Source organism: Mustela nigripes, chromosome 1 (assembly GCF_022355385.1).
Source record: "Mustela nigripes isolate SB6536 chromosome 1, MUSNIG.SB6536, whole genome shotgun sequence".
In the NCBI taxonomy this organism is placed as follows: Eukaryota; Metazoa; Chordata; class Mammalia; order Carnivora; family Mustelidae; genus Mustela; species Mustela nigripes.
The window spans coordinates 165,106,258-165,127,469 of NC_081557.1; the positions used below are offsets into that span (position 1 = coordinate 165,106,258).

A 21,212-nucleotide genomic window follows, 5' to 3' on the forward strand; every position below is an offset into this window, starting at 1 on the left:
AACCTTTGCTTTTTAGTTTGAATATTTCTAAAAATCCTCTCACTCCTGAGAAAACAATTAGTCTCTGCATAGCCTGATATAAAAAATATCAGTTTTACATAATATTTATGAGCCAACTCAAATCTGTCAAACTCAGCTACTTTTTAAATTTGGAAAGCTTCTTCCTTCAATACCTTTTTGGGCTTGCTTTTTGTTTATTAATACAAATGTCATATAGCTTAAGTTAGGACACAAAAATGCATTAGATTGTAACCTCAGTGCACACACATACGCCCGCACCCTTGCCCATAGTCTCTTTATTAATTCACACTGATTTTGAGCTCATAATGTCTAGGCTTATGAATAGTAGATAGGAAATTTTCAAATAATTTCTGAAATCTTTGAAAATCATCCCTGTTATCCAATCTGTAAACACTTCCTTGATATGATTGTAAGAGTGTTATGGATTTTTTTAATGTATTCTTGATCTATCTTATGAAGTAAAGAGGTCAGTCTAATTGGAAACAAAGAATGGCTACATTAAACAATGCATTTAATACCAAAGCATGCAAATATGAATCAACATGTCAATCTCCCTTGTAAAGTTGCAATTTTTCATATTAGCATATGATTGAGTCCACCAAGGGGAAAATATGACATAAATATAAAATGAGCTTCTGAATCAAGCTCACTACAAAACATACTAAAAAGATTTTTATTTTTAAGATTCTACTGGAAATCAAAGACCGTGATGTTTAGTTAAAAAGAAAGGAAGGAGGGAAAGAAAGAAGGAAGTTAGTTAGTTCCACTGGGGTCCCACTGGCCAAAGTGAGTGACCAACCAAATTGATGAGGTCAATATGCAAGTCAAATACTTTGCATACCAAGCTATCATAAATTTAATAATGCTTCAATATGAATGCTTCTAATTTTTAAAGGGACAGTCCCAATGCAGAGCAAATGGACTAATCATTTCAGCTTTAATAAAAACAAAAGAATAAGTCACTTGAAGAATCACTTGCAGTTCATGGTAACAAAATGTGACCTAAATTAATGCAACCAACCTCCACCTCGTTCTCTAGATGTTTGGCACAGAGTTCTCACTGGTATTACTTACCTTACTCTACCAACACAAGTATGTTCCCCTACTGTAGAACCCATGTCTCCTTCAGAGATTATAAACAAAGACTAGCAATTCAGAGATAACAGATTTCTTTTTTTTCTCAGTAATTCTTCCTTCTTAATGGAACTGGCTTCAGAAAAACAAACATCAATATTCTGACTCTGTTTCTTTTTTCTTTTTAAAGACAGAAAATAAACCGTTTTACAATTCCACTGTCTTTCATTGTATTTAATACTTGATATAATTAAGAATGTCTTTTGAACTGATAAAAGATACAGAAATGTTAAAATGAAAGAAAGCTTTTGTTTTATTTTGTTTTTAAATTTTATTTATTTATTTGAAAAAGAGAGCATGAACAGGGCAGAGGGAGAAACAGACTCCCCACTGAGCAGGGAGCCAGATGCCACACTCCATCCCGGGTATCATGACCTGACCCCAAGGCAGACACTTAACCAATGGAGCCCCCAGGTGCCCCTCAAAGCTCATTGTTTTTAAAAGAAATAATCATGTTCAATTTTATTTAAGACTTATTTATTACACCTAAATTTCATGACTATTGTTTTGAATCTTAAAGTAGTTGCTAATAGTTTCATTTTTAAGTTAATTTGTTGTCTATTCTAAATGTTTTATGGCCACAGTTATACTTTTAATACTTTTTGTCACTGAACTCTTGTAGATGGCAAAAATACAATAGCTAAGATACGTAGTATAATCAAGGTATTTAAATAAAAACTAAAACCATAATTTCCACAGGTATTAACTTTCCTTTTGGTGTCTGTAGATGCAGATATATTAAGATTAATGGATATTATTAAAAATTACATTCATTTTTTTCAGATCCCGGAAGTCAGCAGAAATGATGAGCAAGAAAATGACTATGAAGATGATATTACCTCATTACTTATACCTTCTCCTAGTAAGTGTTCCTGGATGTTAGAAATATATGTATATATGTAGCATCTGTATTACGGTACATGTAACTGGTAAAATAAGACTGAAGAGAGCATAGGAGAGCATGGAAAAGCACTAAATTTACTGAATGACTTTTAATTTATAATACGGTAGAGATGTTACTACATTATCTTGCTAATTTACATACTTCTATTCAGTTCATGTTAAATAATCAAAAACCAGTCTTTCCTACCCAGAGAGAATACACAAGTCAAGCTGATGCAAATATTCTATTTGACAACTCTGTTTTTTCAGTTTTTTTATAAACAAAGTCACATTCTTTTCAGACCTTAGTGTTCTCCACTAGGCAATGAGAAGCTTGGATTACAACTCTCTCTCAGGTCCTTACTGGCTATAATAGGATGCAATTCTATATTCTAATGTCTGAAGACTAATTCAGTCTTCCCACATGTATGTTACTCTACCCATTATTCCAGATTCCCCTGGCATACAATAGCTTGCTCAGTCAGAATCTTCACCAGCATGCCTGATAAGCTTCTCCAACTCACTGTTTTCAAATCCAAAAACCCTAATGCCTGACCTTTTCAAACCTACACTACCTGCTGACTTTCCCATCTCAGTAAGGGAAGATTCTTTCCTTGTTTAATTTTGTCCAAAGACCTGGGAGTCTCCCTGGGCTTTTTTACTTCCTCTCTCACCCCACATCCAATAAGATCAGACAGTTCTGTTGACTCTACCTTCACAGCATAGCCAGCATTCAGCTGTTCCTCACTCTGCCATGATTTCTCCTAGTCCAGGCGCCATCAGCTCTCCCCTGAGTTATTGCAGGGTAGCACAGTGGTTGTCACTGAGGGACTGTTTCCCACCCACAAGTGGATTCTTATCAATAAACAAAACCCGTCTTATTATCATGACTTGAGAAGGGAGGTTTACAACTGGCCGTCAGTGGGTGAACACCAGAAATTCTGCTAAATATCCTAGGGTGCACAGGACATACCCCACAGGATACAGGATCCAAAATGTCATCAGTATTGTTATTAAGAAACCCAGTGTAAGCAGCTTCCACATTTGCCAGCCCTAATGCTCAATGCTCCTGAAGGAACTAGTCAGTTTTCTCTTCCAAATTTCCCAGTACCTTCCCATCATACTCATCCTCTTCATCATCTAAAAAGCTCTAGATAACCTTTTCCAGTCCCATCTCTGACCACTCTCTTTGTTTATTCACTGCGTGGTGATATCTCACATATCAAGCATTCTCTGGCCACAGGGCATTGCCCTTTTAATGCTGCATAGTTGATATTCAGCTAACCATTACTGACCACTGGTTTCTCAAATATAGGCAAATGGACCTGCAAATCAAATACAATTAAATACAATGTCTAACTAGCATATTTTGGCAAATCAATAAACACCTTCAGCAGTTATGGCATAACACAAAATCATGCTATGTATGTAAGCAATGGATTAATGCACTGATTTTTAAATTTATACATTTTATTTTCATTTTAATAATAATAAAACTGAAGATCATGACCACTTATTTATCATGACATTCAATCCTCAGAAGAACTGCCTGTAGAGAGAGAGAAATGTTATTTCAATTATTTATAGAGAACAACCTCATTTCCCTAGACCATTAGGACCTGGAATTGTCTTATGTTTGAAATTCTGTGTGACTGGACTCCGGCCTCAGGCTCCCTAATGGGTTAGTGGGTGAAGCATAACGCACCTTAGCTGGCAGATTTTCACTGGTATCACCATCACTATGAGGCTTGCTAAAACTCACTGACCCACTACATCCAACTCTCCAGAGCTGGATCCCAGGTTTGGACATTTTTGAGAAGGGCCAAGGAGGCTTTGTGGCTTAGACAGTGTGTACATAAAACATAAACACTGAATCCATAAACATAAGATGGCTACAAGTAATTTCTTATAGCATGAGTGTAATTCTTAGTTGATCGATTTGCCCAGACAGAACTAGTGAAGTTCCTTTACTAGCCTGAGCCATAATTCTTTTTCAGTCACTGCATCATTGACTCCATCAACATTTCTGAAGACTACTTTATTGCAGGCTCGGTGTTTGGGTTTAGAGGAAGAAAGATGAATGAGATTTGTGCAAGAGATCTCATTCTGTAGATTGCTCTTCTCAGGCTCCTAATTAAAGAATCTTGGTCCACAGTTCTAGTACTGAAACAATATCTTTCTTCTTTTCACATGAAAGGAAAGAACAATAAAAAATAAAATTCCATGTAGAAATATGGATATCATCATGGGTACGATTTTTCCTCATCACTAATTTTCTCCCATAACTGAAAAGTTTCTACAGATTAGCTGTTCATGTTTTAAAAAAAGGTCCTTTTTCTCCATACTCTGCCAGTTTGCTTCTTTAGCCAAACTTCAGCTTAGCAACACTGTAAAACAACAATCTTCTGCTTCTTTGTTGCACTGGCAATGACAACAATTCACATATTCCCTCCAATTTAGAGATTCCAAGATTGTTTTAAAATTTTGTGACTCCTTTATTTAAAACAGAATTTTTATAAAGAAAATTTAAACAACAGATTTTAAGATTTAAAGCTATTGTATATCTTTTTTCAGGTCTTCTTGAGTGGTTAGAGGGTATCTACTGTATACATTATGAAAACAAATGATGAAATCATGATTCTTAAGATGGAGGGAATTTGGATTACTTGGTTAAGCTTCAGACTAGGGTATATTTTATAGGTGACAGAAATGAGTCTCAGAAAGATTTACCTACTATCGGTGATTTGATGCCTTCTCCACCAAAAAATATTAACACTCCCCCCTGTTATGCCCGAATAATGGGTCCGTGATTAAAGGAGCGAGCCTGATACAAAGGGACGGTCAAGCAAAGCTTTATTTCACGCCAAACATCAAGAATCAAACTGGCAGGCCAGGGCTGCTCCTCTTACAGAGAGAGGGTGACACCCGCTCTCCTTTAGGGACTGGCTTTTAAGGGCAAAGGCCATGTGGTTGGGCTTGGCCATGCACAGGTGGCCAATGAAATTGTAACACACAGAGAAAACTGCACAGTGTTGCTAGGTGACCAATAGAATTACAATTTCACCTTGTTTAAGATTGGCACCCAAAAGGCTCCCAAAAGGCGGGGCCCATACTCCTTGGTAGCGAAGGAGACAGTATCCACCTGGCCTGACCCATCCTAGTATCTGTGCTTTGTTACCTGAGACTGGTTTGCAGGACTTGTTTTTAAGTAGGTTCCCTGGGGAATGGGGAGCAGGGACAGTTTAAGGGTTAAACAACAAAATTATTGTTTAACCTCAATTGGAAGCCTCTGGCTAAAATGAAAATATAAAATAGGTCCTTACACCCCCAAGCAATGCTTTCAAGAATTAAGATACAGGGGTGCCTGGGTGGCTCAGTGGTTTAGGCCTCTCCCTTCAGCTCAGGTCATGATCTCAGGGTCATGGGATCGAGCCCCACATCGGGCTCTCTGCTCAACGGGGAGCCTGCTTCCCCCTGTCTCTCTCTGCCTGCCTCTCTGCCTACTTGCGATCACTCTCTGTCTATCAAATAAATAAATAAAAATCTTTAAAAAAAATTTTTTTTAAATTAAAAAAAAAAGAATTAAGATACAATCTGGTGATAATTATATATTAAAATAATAATAAGATCACATTATTATGATGATAATTATTGCATTATTTACAAGCAAGTTAAGGTTTACTTTTTTCCTTGCATTTACCTTTTCCGTTACTCACTTATTATTGGTTGGGTCAGTTATTCTGTTTTCTAATAAAAATGCAACAATACAGACATATATATGAATCTGCTCAAACAATAACTCTAGAGAACCAGAATGTTATTGTATGTATGTGTCTTTTAGTGAGGTAGCAAGGTATGATGAAGCTTTAACTGTTCATTTGGTAACTATTTTAAAAGCTCAAGAATGACTATTCACTAAAATTATGCACTTGTCAGCTTTGGACTGTATCAACTCATAAAAGCTTTATTAGCAGTACTACTACTTCTGTGTAAAATCAGAAAATATGAAATGCCTCCAGATGGTGTGTTTACATGAAATCTACCATCTTCATCATAAACAGCCGCACAGAACCCAGGGTTTCATCACGCCAGCGGGCAGACATCATACAGGCAGCGTGCGGAAGGAGCTGACACCGGTGCACTGGCAAAGGAAGAGAACGAGAACCCCTCCCGCACCGAGACCGAGCAGAGCCCGGCAGCGGCTGGCAGTGGGAGTTCTGTGAAGGAGTACGATGAGGACTTGTATGTGTTCATTCCTGGAGACAGTCCAGAACGGAATTCAGCGGAGGCTCTCCTGAGCAGCCAACCGCCTCTCCCCCCACCGCGACCCGTCCCTGCGGACTCCCAACTGGAAAAACCTCACGGCACACTACAGGGTAGGTTTAAGGTTAAAACAGCAACAACAGAAGTTTGACAGGCTTCCCTAGCATGCCGTGCAGTGACAGATCTGTTGCAGGAAGATGAGCTTTTAAAACCAAGAGCAGCTTTCCTACTGTTCCTTACCAAGAGACACTTGCCACTAACTCACCCACCCTGCTTCCCTCCGCCCCTCCCTCTTTCTCGCCCTTTCTCTCTCTCCCCTCACCCTCTTTCCTCCCACCTTCCTTCCCTTCCCCCTCCCCTCCCTCTCTTTCTTCTAGAACAGTCTCATTACAACGCTTTAAGCAAGTAAAGCAATAAAACTTTGAAGGAGTTTGTAGCCCTTCACATAAAATGAACCTCAAGCATCATGTGGAAAAGTAAATGACAACTTTCCTTTTAAAAAGTACTCTTAGTGTTCTGGCAAAAGGAAAAGGCTAATGTTTTACAGATTTGAAATTGACCTTGGGGTCTTTCACTGGCTCCGTGGTAGCTGTGGGGGGAAGCAATTGGTAAAAGGTTTATCACACACAGACTTGAGACCAAGCCTGAGAACACTCAGTATATTGCTGAAGTGGAAGAACAGTTACATCGCCCTGATCAGGGTTGTTCCCAAATGCAAGAATGACCTGTGTAATTCACATGATGGTTGGGTCATGGGGGAAGGCAGGTACTATCAAGAGGAGCTTCCATACTGGGCTGATCTGGCCAGAGCAGTCAATAGCCTAACAGACTTCCAACTCCAGCTTCACTTGGCAGTCACTAACTATCACCCACTTCATTGATCACTATTTTATGTCTACTTTCCAAATTCAAAAAGTGGTTCTTATAATGAAGTTTTAATAAGAAAGGTAAAAGACATATCTATTATTAAAACTCTGCTTGTCATTATACTTTTTAGCTTTTCATAACTAGAGGGCTACAAAGTATATAAACACCATTGCAAAAAAAGTGAATTTTGAAACCATGAAATTTAGCATTTGCATATTGGAGGGCCTGTTTCTATAAAGGTTCAACTTGATGAACATAAACCTTTACTAAGGTTATACCCTGTATTTAGAGTTGAAAAGTCCTCCTTAAAAGAAAGTATGGAAAACCTCATGGGCACTCCTCTGATTCATTTATTCAACAAATATTTATTGACTATCTACAATGAGGCAAGATCTTATAGACCATTGAGATAAATCAATGAGGTAAGTGTATCATTACTGGAGCTGGGAAGAGAGACATAGATAAACAACACACTGACAATAAAATTCTGGTATAGTTTCTCACTTTTTACAGATGTGAATCATTTTATATAATTATTAAAATAAATTGCTAAGAAGGCAAAGTTGTCTATTATCAGGTTAAATCTCTTAAAGGGACTAATAATAAATCGTATTTTCCCAAATGTAAATTTTTATACATAGTATATTAGGAGGTCTAAAACTACTCTATAGAGAGCATTCACTAGGAGTCTAAAAGCAGAAGTGTAACATTGGCTAATAGAGCTTCTGAAAAATACCAAACAGAAAAAGCAAGATGAGACAAAAAATACTCACTTTTTATTTTAAACTTTTACATTTTCTATGCAGTGTTACTTTTGATCTCGTCTTTCATTGGGTTAATATTGGTGATAGTGTAAATGCAAAATAAAACATCAATATTTTTTTTCTTAAAATTCTTTGACTGAGGTCTTTGAAAGTAAGACAAGAATCTACCACTTTTTTTTTTTTTTTTTTTTTCCAGCCAGAGACTTTGTATTGGGATCTTTGACTTTAGCTGGTGATACCTTCAGAATTGTCTTCTAAGAGTAGTTTCCATATGCCCTCAAGTTGCCAAAAAAGAGAGTCCGCCTCTCCATGTCCAGAGCATCCGATTCCCCATGGTGGATTTATGGGCACATTCACTGGAGAAAACAAGAATATAAAACAGTGTAGAACACTTTTTAGTTTATAAAGAACACATTGTCCCTTTTTATCTTCACAACACTCTTGCAAAGCAACAATCACTATGATCCCTCTTTGACTCAGACCCAAGACTTTAGAGCCTGTAATTAGAATGTATCAAATACTTCTATAAACAGGCTTCCAGGGCTTTTAAGATTTTTCTCTTTGTTACATACGCTCCCTCTTTTTTCTTTTTTTTCCCAAAAGTTAGGAAGATAGGAGTGATTTAGTTTCATCTTTATTTACTAATGTATAACTTGAATTAAGAATGCTCAGGCCCCACTCTGACATGGAGAGTGGAATCTGATACACTGGGAAATAAAAAAGTAAAATGTGTTATTTCTGGTGCAAGCCCAACTTTAGAAAGAGTTGGGAAGGAAGGTGGGTGGAGAAACAAAGGGAGTTAACAGCTCAGGAAATGGGTTGATAAAAGTAAGATAGTTGACACATTCTGCTAAAAATGAAACACTGTAAAAATGTTTCCCACACACTTAATCTGGTTTCACCTGTTATGCTGTCAGTGAAACAGAAGTCATGAAGTCAAAATCTCAGTACCGAATTATTCCTAGGGAGAAAGGAAAGTCATGCTGATTTGGAAGTTAGTGCTAGGCACGTAGGCATTAATACTTCTTGGCTTAAACTAACTGAAACCATCAGATCTAAGACTCCTTTGGGAGAGGATCTCAGCCTCTCTTCATGAGCCTACCCAAAACAATTGCTGAACTACTTAAAATATTTGATTCTGCTCTACAACTTGTCTTTCTCCTTAACTTCTATATTTTTCCACTAAAATATCCATAAATAACTTAAATTTTTTTGGTCAGATTTGCACCAAAGAGGAAAGAAAATATTCTCTGTTAGGTCACATGCATAAATCTCTCAGAATAACCCAGAAAAGCAATGATTTTTCAGTCAGTAACTGAAATTCTTTGCATTTATTGTTTTCATTAATGCTTTAAGCAAAATATCAAAAGTCTAATTTTTTAAAGATTTTAATTATTTATTTGAGAGAGAGAGAGAGAGAAAGCAGGTGGGGAGGGGCAGAAGGAGAGGGAAAGAGAGTCCCAACCAGACTCCAAGATGAGTGAGGATCCTGACAGGAGGCTCTATCCCAAGACCCTGAGATCATAACCTAAGCCAAAAACAAGAGTCAGACACTTAACTGACTATGCCATCCAGGCACCCCAAAAGTCTAATTTTTTTTTAAATATTTTATTTATTTATTTGACAGAGAGAGAGATCACAAGTAGGCAGAGAGGCAGACAGAGAAAGAGGGAGAAGCAGACTCCCTGCTGAGCAGAGAGCCCAATGGGGGCTCAATCCCAGGACTCTGAGATCATGAGCTGAGCCGAAGGCAGAGGCTTAACCCACTGAGCCACTCAGGTGCCCTTTAAGAGTCTAATTTTTAATAAAATTCTCATTGGTGTGACAGGGATCCATCAAAACTTTTTTCCAACTTACTCATTAACCAAAGTATGTTATACCTTTGTCTTCTAAATAACTGTTTCTACAATATTTTAGTACATTCTTTAAAAATATATATAAAGATTTTACTAACTATGAAAACCATAGAAGGTCATTCTTTTCATATGAATTAATCTTCAAGTCATTGATTATCCATGCCACCTTGTCACAAACCCCCTTTTCAGTGTTCTTTATCTAAGAATGAGGTTCATGCTGGTTTATAGACATCAAGAGTTGCATTTTGGAATCTCAGTTTGTGAAATCACAGTGAGACTTCTTGTAAGAAACTAAGTAATGGCATGTTTGGCTATTTCCCCCTGTCATTTTCAGAGAAACTGAATGTTAGGCAAAACACCCAGTGCAGGCACTATGAAAGGTGTAATGACTTCAAGTGGAAAAACAAAAAAACTTAGCATATTCTGCTTGAGAAAAAGTTTTCAGAAGCATTTGGAATTTGAGACTAGTTTTATCACTTGATTTTCTGATATTAAATTCCTTATAAACTATCTGGAAAATACTTACATGGTTATTTATATGTCTTCAAAGAAGACCACGTTTTAAGCAAACTTTTTTTTTCTTGTACTTTTAAGTAAACCCTGTTCCCAACATGGAGCTCAAACTTAGAGCCCTGAGATGAAGTCATGTACTCTACTGATGAGTTAGCCAGTTACAGACTTTTTTTTTTTAAACAAAGTTAACAATTACAAACTGCAGGAGGATATGTTAGTAAATTATTTCGAGTATTTTTCATTTTTAAATATATGAGACAGTATAAATTATTTGGGGAGAGTTTCAAAGAAGTGACAGACAGACATCAACAATATTGCGTATAATAGAAGAGTAACCACTATCTAAATATTTCATAAGCAGGGAAAATGGTAGAAGGCCAAATGGAAAGAAGTCAAAATTGGTGTGATCTTGGAGCAAGACAAGAAACAGGAGGTGAACCCAAAGAACTCAAGAAAGAAGATGAAAAGGAGCAGGAGAAGGAGGAAGACCCCTACACATTTGTTGAGATTGAAGACAGTGACTATGACATGATACTGGCCAATATGAGTACAAAGAAAAAAGTGGGGAGTCGGTCTTTCATTATAAACAGACCTCCTGCCCCTACACCTCGACCCACAAATATCCCTCCGAAAGAGGAAACCACACCTTACATAGCTCAAGGTAATGCTTTGTGCTGTTTGTGTGTGAGAGAGTGCTTTGGGGGTGAGGGGGATTGTCTTCTTTTTAGTGGGGTCAAAAATCCCAAAGATGAAAATCTTTTTTCATGTCATAGGTGAGTTGTATTGGTCCATTTTTAAATTTAGGAACACAATGAATAAAGAAAATAAGAACAATGGGTAGGGTTCTGGTTTATAATTCTTCATTAAGGAAAGATAGTTTTGACAAATTATCCAAAGAATATGAAACCACAGCTTGTGTGGAGAAATTCTATTTGAGTCTTTTTTTATAAAAAGAAGCTAAACTCCTATGAGTAATTGCAAATTTTCTTGCAATTTCCAAGAAAGGAGGTAAATACTTCACTTTTGTCCCAACTTTACCTTTTGCTCCTAATCCCACATAAAGTAACTTTAAAAACCGGAAAAGTTGTGAATACTAGAATCTCAGATATGCAACCACATTTACTCTGAAAACTGCACTTCACCAACAATTAAGATTCACTTCTGTCATAGAATCTCTCCTTCATTTTAGACTTCATTTCTTCTTTCTCATTTTCTACTCAGTTGAATCTAAATTTAAAAAACTATCAGATCTCTGAGTTTTTTTAAATATCTAGAGTCCCAGCAGAGTATATTTACACTACTGTTATTTTGTGACACTCTTCTATACTCTGTTTAGTTTGATGTAGTCCCCAAGTCCATAGTGTCTGAGAGATGACTTTTATTTATCAGTGCATTGCATGCATTTTTGGGCTAAAATACCCTCCTAGGGACTGCGAAAATGGGATAAAACAATTTCCTCATCCTTGAGAGGTGGCAGATATGCAAATAAATATCCAGTTCAATGTGACACTTTATTAGAGATTTTTTTGGACAAAATATTTAGGGGATAACTAAACAAAAGCAATCGATTATACATTCAAACAATTTAAACCAAGTACTCAAACAGAACATTTAAGTATACACCATGAAGCTATGCAAAAGAAGCAGTTATTCGTCTGTGCTTAATCTGTTCAAAAGAAACCATTTTATTGCTTAAGCATTATGTTTTGAGACTTTGTGTAAGAAAATTTGTGAGTATATATAATTACTAGTGTACCATATATTTAGTCAACAGTGATCTACTGCTGAAAATTTTTAAGAAACTATTAAAAATTAGAAAATAATGACAAATTAATAAATGTGTCAGCTAAAATAAAATGTTAACTGGAACAATTATCTAGATTATTAGGGTAAGGAGTAGCTGTAATTAGAAATTATTAGATTGTCTAGCATAGTGACATCTATGATATTATTAGCTCGTACACAAGGGTATTACTTTCCAATAAATATATTTTTTTAAAGATTTTATTTATTTATCTGACAGAGAGAGATCACAAGTAGCCAGAGAGGTAGGCAGAGACAGAGGAAGAAGCAGGCTCCCCGCTGAGCAGAGAGCCCGATGTGGGGCTCGATCCCAGGACCCTGGGATCATGACCTGAGCCGAAGGCAGAGGCTTAACCCACTGAGCCACCCAGGTGCCCCCAATAAATATTTTTTAAAGAAAGAAGATAGATAGAGCTCAACACAAAAATTTAATTGTATTTGAGAAATTTCTGAAGGGGTACTTTATCCTCTGTATCCTAATCCTTGGGGAGTTCTCAGGACCACAAGTAGAGACTCCCATGTTGCAGTGTTCTATTTTTTAGCTTTACCTTCTCATCCTTCTCCGGGCTATCATATTTTTATTTTCCATGGATTCTTTCTTCTCTATTTGTTCTTTCTTTCTTTCTTTCTTTCTTTTTTTAGATTTTTATTTATTTATTTGACAGAGAAACAGAGCACAAGCAGGGAGAGCAGCAGGCAGAAGGAGAGGGAGAAGCAGATTCCCTACTTGAGTACTTGAGCGGGGAGCCCAATGCAGGGCTTGATCCCAGGGTGCTGGGATCATGACCTGAGCTGAAGGCAGCTGCTCAACTGACTGAGCCACACAGGTGCCCATATTTGTTCTTTTTTTGTATCATTATTTTCTTTTTCTTTGGCAGTGGTGAGAGCAGTGTAATTCAGTATCTTTGTTATTGTTTTCTTTCATTTGGCTTTGATTTGAGTTTTCAAATTTCTATGATTTCATTTTTCCTGCAGTTTTCATATTATCTCTCTTATCTTTGTTTGTTGTTTGTGACCGCCTAGAATGCTTGATACTTCCACCAAATATCTTAGCTGTGCTTTTATGTGTACGAATTTTAAGCACCAAAAACTTAAAAGGAAACTCTACTTGTTAACCTATGGACTGCATTGTAGGGTTGTAGGCGGGTATCCAACTTTCTCATTGAATTACCCCATAATGTTAGTTTATGTATTCTTCTATGCTTTTAGTTTACCTAGAAGAAAAGCCAAAACTCCAACCTACTTTATATATCTGATTGCCAGGCCTTTGAGATCAGAGCATGGGAAAAAGAAGACCTGGAAATTTCACCATTTATAATGCAAAATCTGACTTGTTCTTCTTGCGTTCAGTCCAGTGTATAAGCCTTGTCACCCACTGTGCCTCATGTCCCATGGCCAGAACTACTTTTCTTCAGATTCACCAAAGAATAAGCCTTCCATCCTGGATGGTTGCCTCCATTCGTTGGAGAGGAATTTGAAACTATCACTGCTTTAGACTTTTGGCTAATAAAATCTTTCCTTGTATTAAGGAAATTCCCTACATGACAATGGTCTAGTTTGTCATATATTCACATGTATGTACGTGCACACACACACACACACACACACGGACCTTAAAGAATCTCAGAAATCTTGAGTTTCTAAGAAATTTTAAAATACTATTCATCTCACCTACTTATCGCAAGTTTGACACCCTTCAGGATTTACAAGAAATCTTTCTAGTTCAATTACACACTGTGACTTATTCTCACAAAATTTGTATTAAATGCAGCCAGGAACTAGTGTTATAGTATGCAGGTTTTTTGTTTTCCTTCTTTTTGTTGTTATTAAGTCTATAAAAGCATCCCTACATCCCTAATCAGTAGCAAAATATGAACTGTAAATGAGGCCACCAAAGTTCCTTCCCATTATTTGCTCCCTTCGTCTTCCACTGGAATATACTTGCTTGCCTATTGATTGTTGATCATTCTGTTCCCACATTAAGAAAACATTGCCTCATCAGCTAATTCTTTCTTGATGTTCTTTGCATTCCACGGGGTAAAAATCTTTCATCACGTCTTTCCTCTTTTTTCCCCCCCTCCTTTTCATAGCTCAAGCAGCTCTATTAAATAAAATTGCCATCATTTCCCAGAAAGCCATCCATTCAATTAAAAAAACATTCATTTGCCCCAATTCTTGCCAGAGCACAGAAGTAGTAGCAGAAGGTTGGCACATCCGGAGTATGTTGATGCAGCCAAAAGAGAAGGATGTAGAATAGGAGATGGAAGAAGAAGGCAAGATGCAGAATCCCAACTTACTATTTCAGAAATTCAAGGAAGTCCTGGCAAAGAGACTAGGCAAATAAACTGGAGAGATACAGGAAAATCATGTTGGCTTTTGCCAGATCACAGAAAACATGTCTATTGAGGGTCCACACCCTGTACCTGGCACAGAGCTCCTGAAACCTTTGTGATTTCCTGGATGACAGGAGAATTTTTTTGCTCTAAGGAGGCAACTCTGAATGGGCTCCTGAATGGCTCCTGGAGGAGGGTTAGTCATCAAATACACCAAGCCATGATTAGAAGCTTGAAATCTTCAGCCCTCGTCCCCCATTTTCTTGAGAAAGGAGAAGGGCTGAACATGGACTTACTGATCAATAGTGCCTATGAGAGGAAGACTCCATTAAGTCCTAACAGTAGGGGATTCCCAGAGATTCCATGTTGGCAAACACATCCACACAGGAAGGCTGATACACCTCAGCTAAGTGGGGATAGAAGTTCCTGCACTCAGGACCCTCACAGACCTTGTCCTGTGTATCTTTTCATCTAGCTGTTCATCTGTATCCTTTATCATATTGTTTAATACACTAGCAAATATAAGTGTTTTCCTGAATTTTGTAAGCCACTCTAGCAAATAAATTGAACCTGAAGAGGGAGTCATGGGAATCTCCAATTTGTAGCCAAATTAGACAGAAGTTGTAGATAAGCTAGAAATCTACTACTTGTGATTGGCATCTGACATAGGACATAGAGTGGAAACAGCCCTGCGATACTGAGCCCTTCTCCTGCGGGATCTGACACTATCACCAGGTAGTGTCAGAATTGAATTAAATTGTAGGACACTCAACTGGTGTCATAGAATTGCCTGATGGGGGGAAACCTCTGCATATTTGGTGACCATAAGTGACTGAAGTCAAGTGTTGTGAGTGGTAGAGGTGTGAAAATGAAAGAGACACACCTAAACGAAAGGAGGAAAATTGGGTTTCCCTGTTACAGCTTTGCAGAACGTATTCATATTCAGCTGCTATTACCTAAGCAAGTAACTTCATATAGCTGAGGTTCCATTTCCTCATTGTAAGTTTGGGATAAAATTAATACCTTCTTCAAGGATTGCTGTAATCTTTACCTGAGATAAAATTAGCCATTACCCAGGACAATATTTGGTATGTGGTATACACTCAATAGGTCCTAATTAAAAATAATTCTACTGTGTCTTTTCTCAGTTTCTCGGAAGACAATGACTTAAACTAACTTTACAGAAAAAAAAAATGTGTGCTTCCTGGAGTCTGGTGGAGTCAGAGGCTAAGGAAGCTATCAGAGAAGGAGAAGGAGGAGGGTGATATCCTGTCCTCTAAAGGGATAAGTCTACTTGTCTACTCCTTATAGTCTTAGTCTACTCCTTATAACAGTTCTTGTGAGATAACTTCCATGATAATTTCTAATTCACGCAACAGTTCTACATGATTAGCATTAATAGCTTCATTTTGCAGATGACAAAACTTGTGTTCAGTGAGTTTAGTGTCATGCCCATGATGATAAAATTAGGAAGAAGATAGAGGATTTGGAACTAGATCAGTCTGGTTCCCACCACAAATTTCCTTTATTGATACATTTATTTCTGGATTATTTGTTAGTATTTATTTCCTCCTCTGACCCATAAGACCCATGGAGGAAGAGACCAACTTTTTCTGGTTTTGCCCATCATTGTATCATTGGTACCAAGCTTAGTGCTGAATTCATGGTAGAAACTATGACTATTTGATTAATGTTAATTGAACGACTACAAAGATGAAAAATGATAAAAAGTGACAAAACCCACATCAATGTGGTTCTTTAGGACACTTTATTAACACTTCGGAGAATGGGCAGAAAAATATACTGATCTACTAATTTTTAAATTTCTCTTGTTTTAAACCATCTTACAGGTAGTTTTTTTTTTTTTTAATTTTTGTTATTTGAGTATAGATGACACACAATGTTGCATTAGTTTCAGGTATATAACACAGTGATTCAGCTTCTTTATACATGACGGTATGCTCACTACAAGTGTGGCTACCATCTGTCACCACACAGTACTATTAGAATACCACTGACCATATTTCCTATGCTGTACATTTTCTCTCCATGACTTACTCATTCCCTAACTGGAAGCCTGTACCTCCCACTCCCCTTCACCCATTTTGCACCACCACACACACACACACACCCTCGTTCTGGCAATCATCAGTTTGTTCTCTGTATTTATAGATCTGATTCTTTTTGTTTATTCATTTATTTACTTTTTTAGATTCCACATATTAGTGAAATCATATGGTATTTGTCTTGACAGTTAAACCATCCTATGTTTGAAGTACAACTAATGTGAAAAGGGGAGGTCATACAAAATGGGTCAAAGTTCTAGGATACTGACATACAGCTAAGCATTCTAACCCCTTTCACACGGTGCAAAATAGAGAAGCTCTATTTCAACCATCACCCCTGGAAGCATAACTTACTAATGCAAAACTAAACTAAAACTAAACCCAAGTTTAAAACTAAACTTATTAAGAGATATGATTCTGATTTTTTATTCAATTCCCATCATACTCAACCTATTTTGGATGAACAACAAAAAGAAATAATTTATTTTTCTTAAATGGAAAGATTTTGAAGGACAAAGGATTAGGTTCATTAAGTTTCAAGAATATGGAGGTATTACTATGTAATTCCTCTGTATTACAGTCCTCCTTTATGACAGAATTCTTGATTTAAGAAAAATCAAGGAAAATGAACAGTCTGCATAGTGTATATAGATTGATAATAAAACTATATCCATAAATCATGCAAAGAGATGACTGCCTATTGGGGAAAATTCTTCAACATCAATGGGTAATTTCCCATTTTCCCCTCACACAATTAATAAAACCTCTGAAGGTCCTTCTTCAGAGTCTGTGTCACTGGTTTGGGGTAGAATGTAATTTCCCTTGCAATTTTCAATTGCTACTGAATTGCCCTTGGCATTTTGCAGAGCAACAAAGTTGTGTATGACCTTTTTGAGAGCTACTCAGCTACTGGGACCCCAAAATGTCAAGTACAACTCAGTTGCTCTCAAAAATTTTCCACTTGCTATTCATTTGTACTTGAAATTGATCACATACAATGTAATTGAAATGCAAACAGAAAAAAAAAAAAAAAGACCTTGTAGAATCTCTTAAGAAAATTAATCCATACCATTGTATATGTGAGAGAACTAAATGTTCTCTGTCCTCATCAGTGAAGAAATGTGGTCAAGTGGATTAAAGTAGGCCTTGGGTCAAGTACCTTGGTCCTACTCTCTGGCTGGGTGACCTTGTCCAAGTCATTTAGCTTCAGGCCTTATTATGTATATCACAGATGCTCTCAGGACAGAGGGACACATTTATCATTCTGTTTGTAAGCCCAGTGTCCCCGTATCGCCCCCCGTGATTCTCCACCTCTCCCCTTTCCTTGATAGGGTGCTGGTACAGCTCTGCAGAGGAACAGTTGTTCAGAACTACACTCACACTCTCCTTCAGAGGGAATCAAGCCTGCCTGTGTAACCCAGGAGTTTTGATTAGTTTTCTGTCCTTCTCAAAGCAGCACATCACAGCAACATTGGGTGAAATCTATGAAGGGCTTTGTTGACTATCTGTTAGAGCGTTGGCATAATAATAAAGAACTTTCCCAGCCTCGTCTTCCAGAAATTCAATTCCTTCATGTTAGGGAAGGGAGAAAGTATAATCAACTGTGGTGCAAACTGACATTAAAAGATTTATATTACATGTGAAAGTAAATGCAAATATTATCAAGCACTTAAATTGTCATTCAGTAGCAGAGTGAATTCTGGTTTTTTTCCCCTTACAGTTTGATTTTTTTTTTTTTTAATAAACATGTATTTTTATCCCCAGGGGTACACTTCACAGCACTCACCAAAGCACATACCCTCCCCAATGTCCATAACCCCACCCCCCTTCTCCCAACCCCCCTCCCCCCAGCAACCCTCTGTTTGTTTTGTGAGATTAAGAGTCACTTATGGTTTGTCTCCCTCCCAATCCCATCTTGTTTCATTTATTCTTTTCCTACCTACTTAAGCCCCCATGTTGCAGCAACGGTTTGATTTTTATAGAGTCCCTGTTAAATATCTCTTTAGTAAGAAGTTTAATTGGCCTAGAATAGTAGTTCTTTACTGGTGGCGATTTGCCTCCCCAGAGTCATTTGGCAAAGTTTAGGGACATTTTCAGTTATCACCACTGGGACAGTACTAATGGCATCTAGTTCATAGAGGCCAGGCATGGCATTAATCCTTCCTACAAGACACAGGAAAGGCTCCATCACAAATAATTACCCAGTTCAAAATGTCAGCAGTGCCAAGGTTGAGAAACCATGACATGGGTAGTTTCCATTGTTAAGACAACATAAACATCTGAGCAGAGTGCTTAGGAGAATGGTCATTTGAACGTGAAATCGTAGATGGATCAAATAGCTATCCACATGAGTTGTCTTCTTTCTCACGTTAGACTTTTTAAATTCACAGTATTTTTCACCAGCACTTTCAGTGTGCAGATTTTTTTCCCTCTAAATATGTAGTAGTTAGAGAAAAACAAGATGTTCTGTGGGGTTGGCACACTGAGAAGAGCCTCCTTGGAGGGAACAGCAGCACAGGGGAATGAAATTCATGAAGATTGTGAAGCTGGGCAAAACAATTTGAGTCATGACTTAGCCACTTCAAAGTTGCGTGGCTTTGTGCAAGTGATATAGCCTTGCTTCATTTGTTTAAAAAACAAAAGCAAAACCTCCTGCATAGAGTTTTTATGGGAATTGAAATGACGTAGGTAGCACAGCTTGCACAACAGAGTAGGATGCAAAAATGGCAATCGGCGTGATGGAGGGTATTCTGTAGACACAGAGGTGAGATAGGACCCACTAGATCATTTCAGTTGATGTGCCTTTGACTTCTTACCTTGGGTTTCATATGCCAGTCTCTCACCTTGCATGTCTGTTCCAAGTTACTTATGAACTATCAATTATGAACACTACACAGAGCAAGTGGTTCAGCTCCGTCCTTTCAGAGTTTTCAGTCTGCATTTCTATAATAGTGGAATTATAGTGTGGAATGCCTGATCAAAGTGAGTTTGACCAGGTCTATTGGTTACCCCTTAAGACGGCAACATTTCCCGATATAGGAATAAAAAGAGAGGCCAGAGAAGTTGCTTTTGGTAATCACCAAGCATGAACCAAAAGATGAACTCATCATACTTTCCATAGTATTAAAGTGACTTTTTAGCAACCCAAACCTCTTTTCCTTAAAACAAAAGGAAAATTACTAGGGATGTTACTAGAGTAATGTCTTCACTTATATCATATTAAATACAGATGGTCGGGGCGCCTGGGTGGCTAAGTGGCTTGAAGCCTCTGCCTTGAGCTCACTCAGGTCATGAACTCAGGGTCCTGGGATCAAGCCCTGCATCGGGCTCTCTGCTCAGCAGGGAGCCTGCTTCCCCCTCTCTCTCTCTGCCTGCCTCTCTGCCTACTTGTGACCTCTGTCTGTCAAATAAATAAAACCTTTTTTAAAAAATTAAAAAAATAAATACAGATGATCAGAATGAAAAATCAGGCAATCAACCTAAAGGAAATCATTTGGGAGGAGACAAACCCCCAGTCCAGGGCTATGCAAGCACTAGGTGTTGATACATATCGCCTTCCTGGGAACAAGAGGAAGGAGGACCTGCCTGCCCGGTGGTGGGGGATTGGAGATTCTGCTAATAAACTCATTGCAATGGCCTCAAGCTCTAATTACCCAGAGTTCCACAAACCAACTGTTCTCTGTCTTTTGGAATGTCTCAACTCCCTGGATAAGAAACATTTATAGAATAGAAATATTCTTATTCCCATCAAAGGACTAAATATGCAAATAAAAACAGTTTGCATTCTACTCTAGTAAAAATTAAGTTCCTTAGAAACAGAAATAAATAATTTATAATAAGATTTCCTGTTTGGGGAGATTTTTATGGGAACATGTCTATTAGACTTAAAGTTTCCATTACAGACTGGAAAGAAAATTCATGCTTTCTCCTGAGGAGAAAATTGATATTGCCATTGAATGAGAATGTTTATGCTGTTTTCCTTCTGGTAGTTATGTGAGTTCTAGCTTTCCTTCCCTACCAATCTCAGAAGTAAGCTTAAACAAGTCAGTGACCTCCAGTATGCTTGTTGACCATTTGCGGTATTCTCCTTTAAAAAGAGAATATCACAACTCCTGACTCCGTATAGCTTCCAGGCAGTGCACTGCTTTCAGCTGGACATAGCTGATGGGACTGTCCATGGCCATGCTAACTCTGATGTGCCTATTCAAATGTAGTGACATAAGTTTGATAAATTTGTTCAAATTAATAACCTGCAACTATTGCCAGCAGAATGCAAGGGCGGGTTTTAAGCCAGTTGGGGTGCTCAGTCTATCCTGGCCAATTTGCATAGAAGCTACATCTCCTCTGGGCTTAGCCAGTGTGACTATTTATAGGATTAGAATATTCTCTTAACCTATTTTTGCTGGTTCAACAAAGGGGTTGTTTTCAGTGTTTTGGGTTGTGTTTTTGCTGTTTTGTTTTGTTTTGTTTTGTGATTACCTTTCACAGGGTGCAAATTGGGAGAAGAAGGTAGGAAGAGTAAGGCTACCGGGGTCAGATCACTGCCTTAGCCCTCCCTGACTGTTTCTCATCTCTGTCCTCTCTCATCAGGAGGCACTAAGGACACATTTGACCTTTGCTTAAATGAATACATCAAAATGGAGAACGTTGTGGAAACTATGACTGGGTCTTATTTGTCTTTGCCTAACCCTGTAGTTGCTTACACGTGTA

The 21,212-nt window shown here is 37.8% G+C and overlaps 1 protein-coding gene across 3 annotated transcripts in view; it reads left to right on the forward strand.

Annotated features, from left to right (window-relative positions):
* The window catches only part of BANK1 (B cell scaffold protein with ankyrin repeats 1), a 306,556-nt gene that overhangs the window by 254,660 nt on the left and 30,684 nt on the right, over positions 1-21,212 (forward strand). For 2 of the 3 annotated variants that reach the window (XM_059376571.1, XM_059376554.1), the window contains exons 8-10: positions 1,939-2,017; positions 6,099-6,413; positions 10,659-10,961. In XM_059376571.1, coding sequence (XP_059232554.1) covers positions 1,939-2,017; positions 6,099-6,413; positions 10,659-10,961 — 697 coding nt within the window. The remainder of the gene's footprint in view (positions 1-1,938; positions 2,018-6,098; positions 6,414-10,658; positions 10,962-21,212) is intronic. The other variant, XM_059376562.1, reaches the window with a different exon arrangement.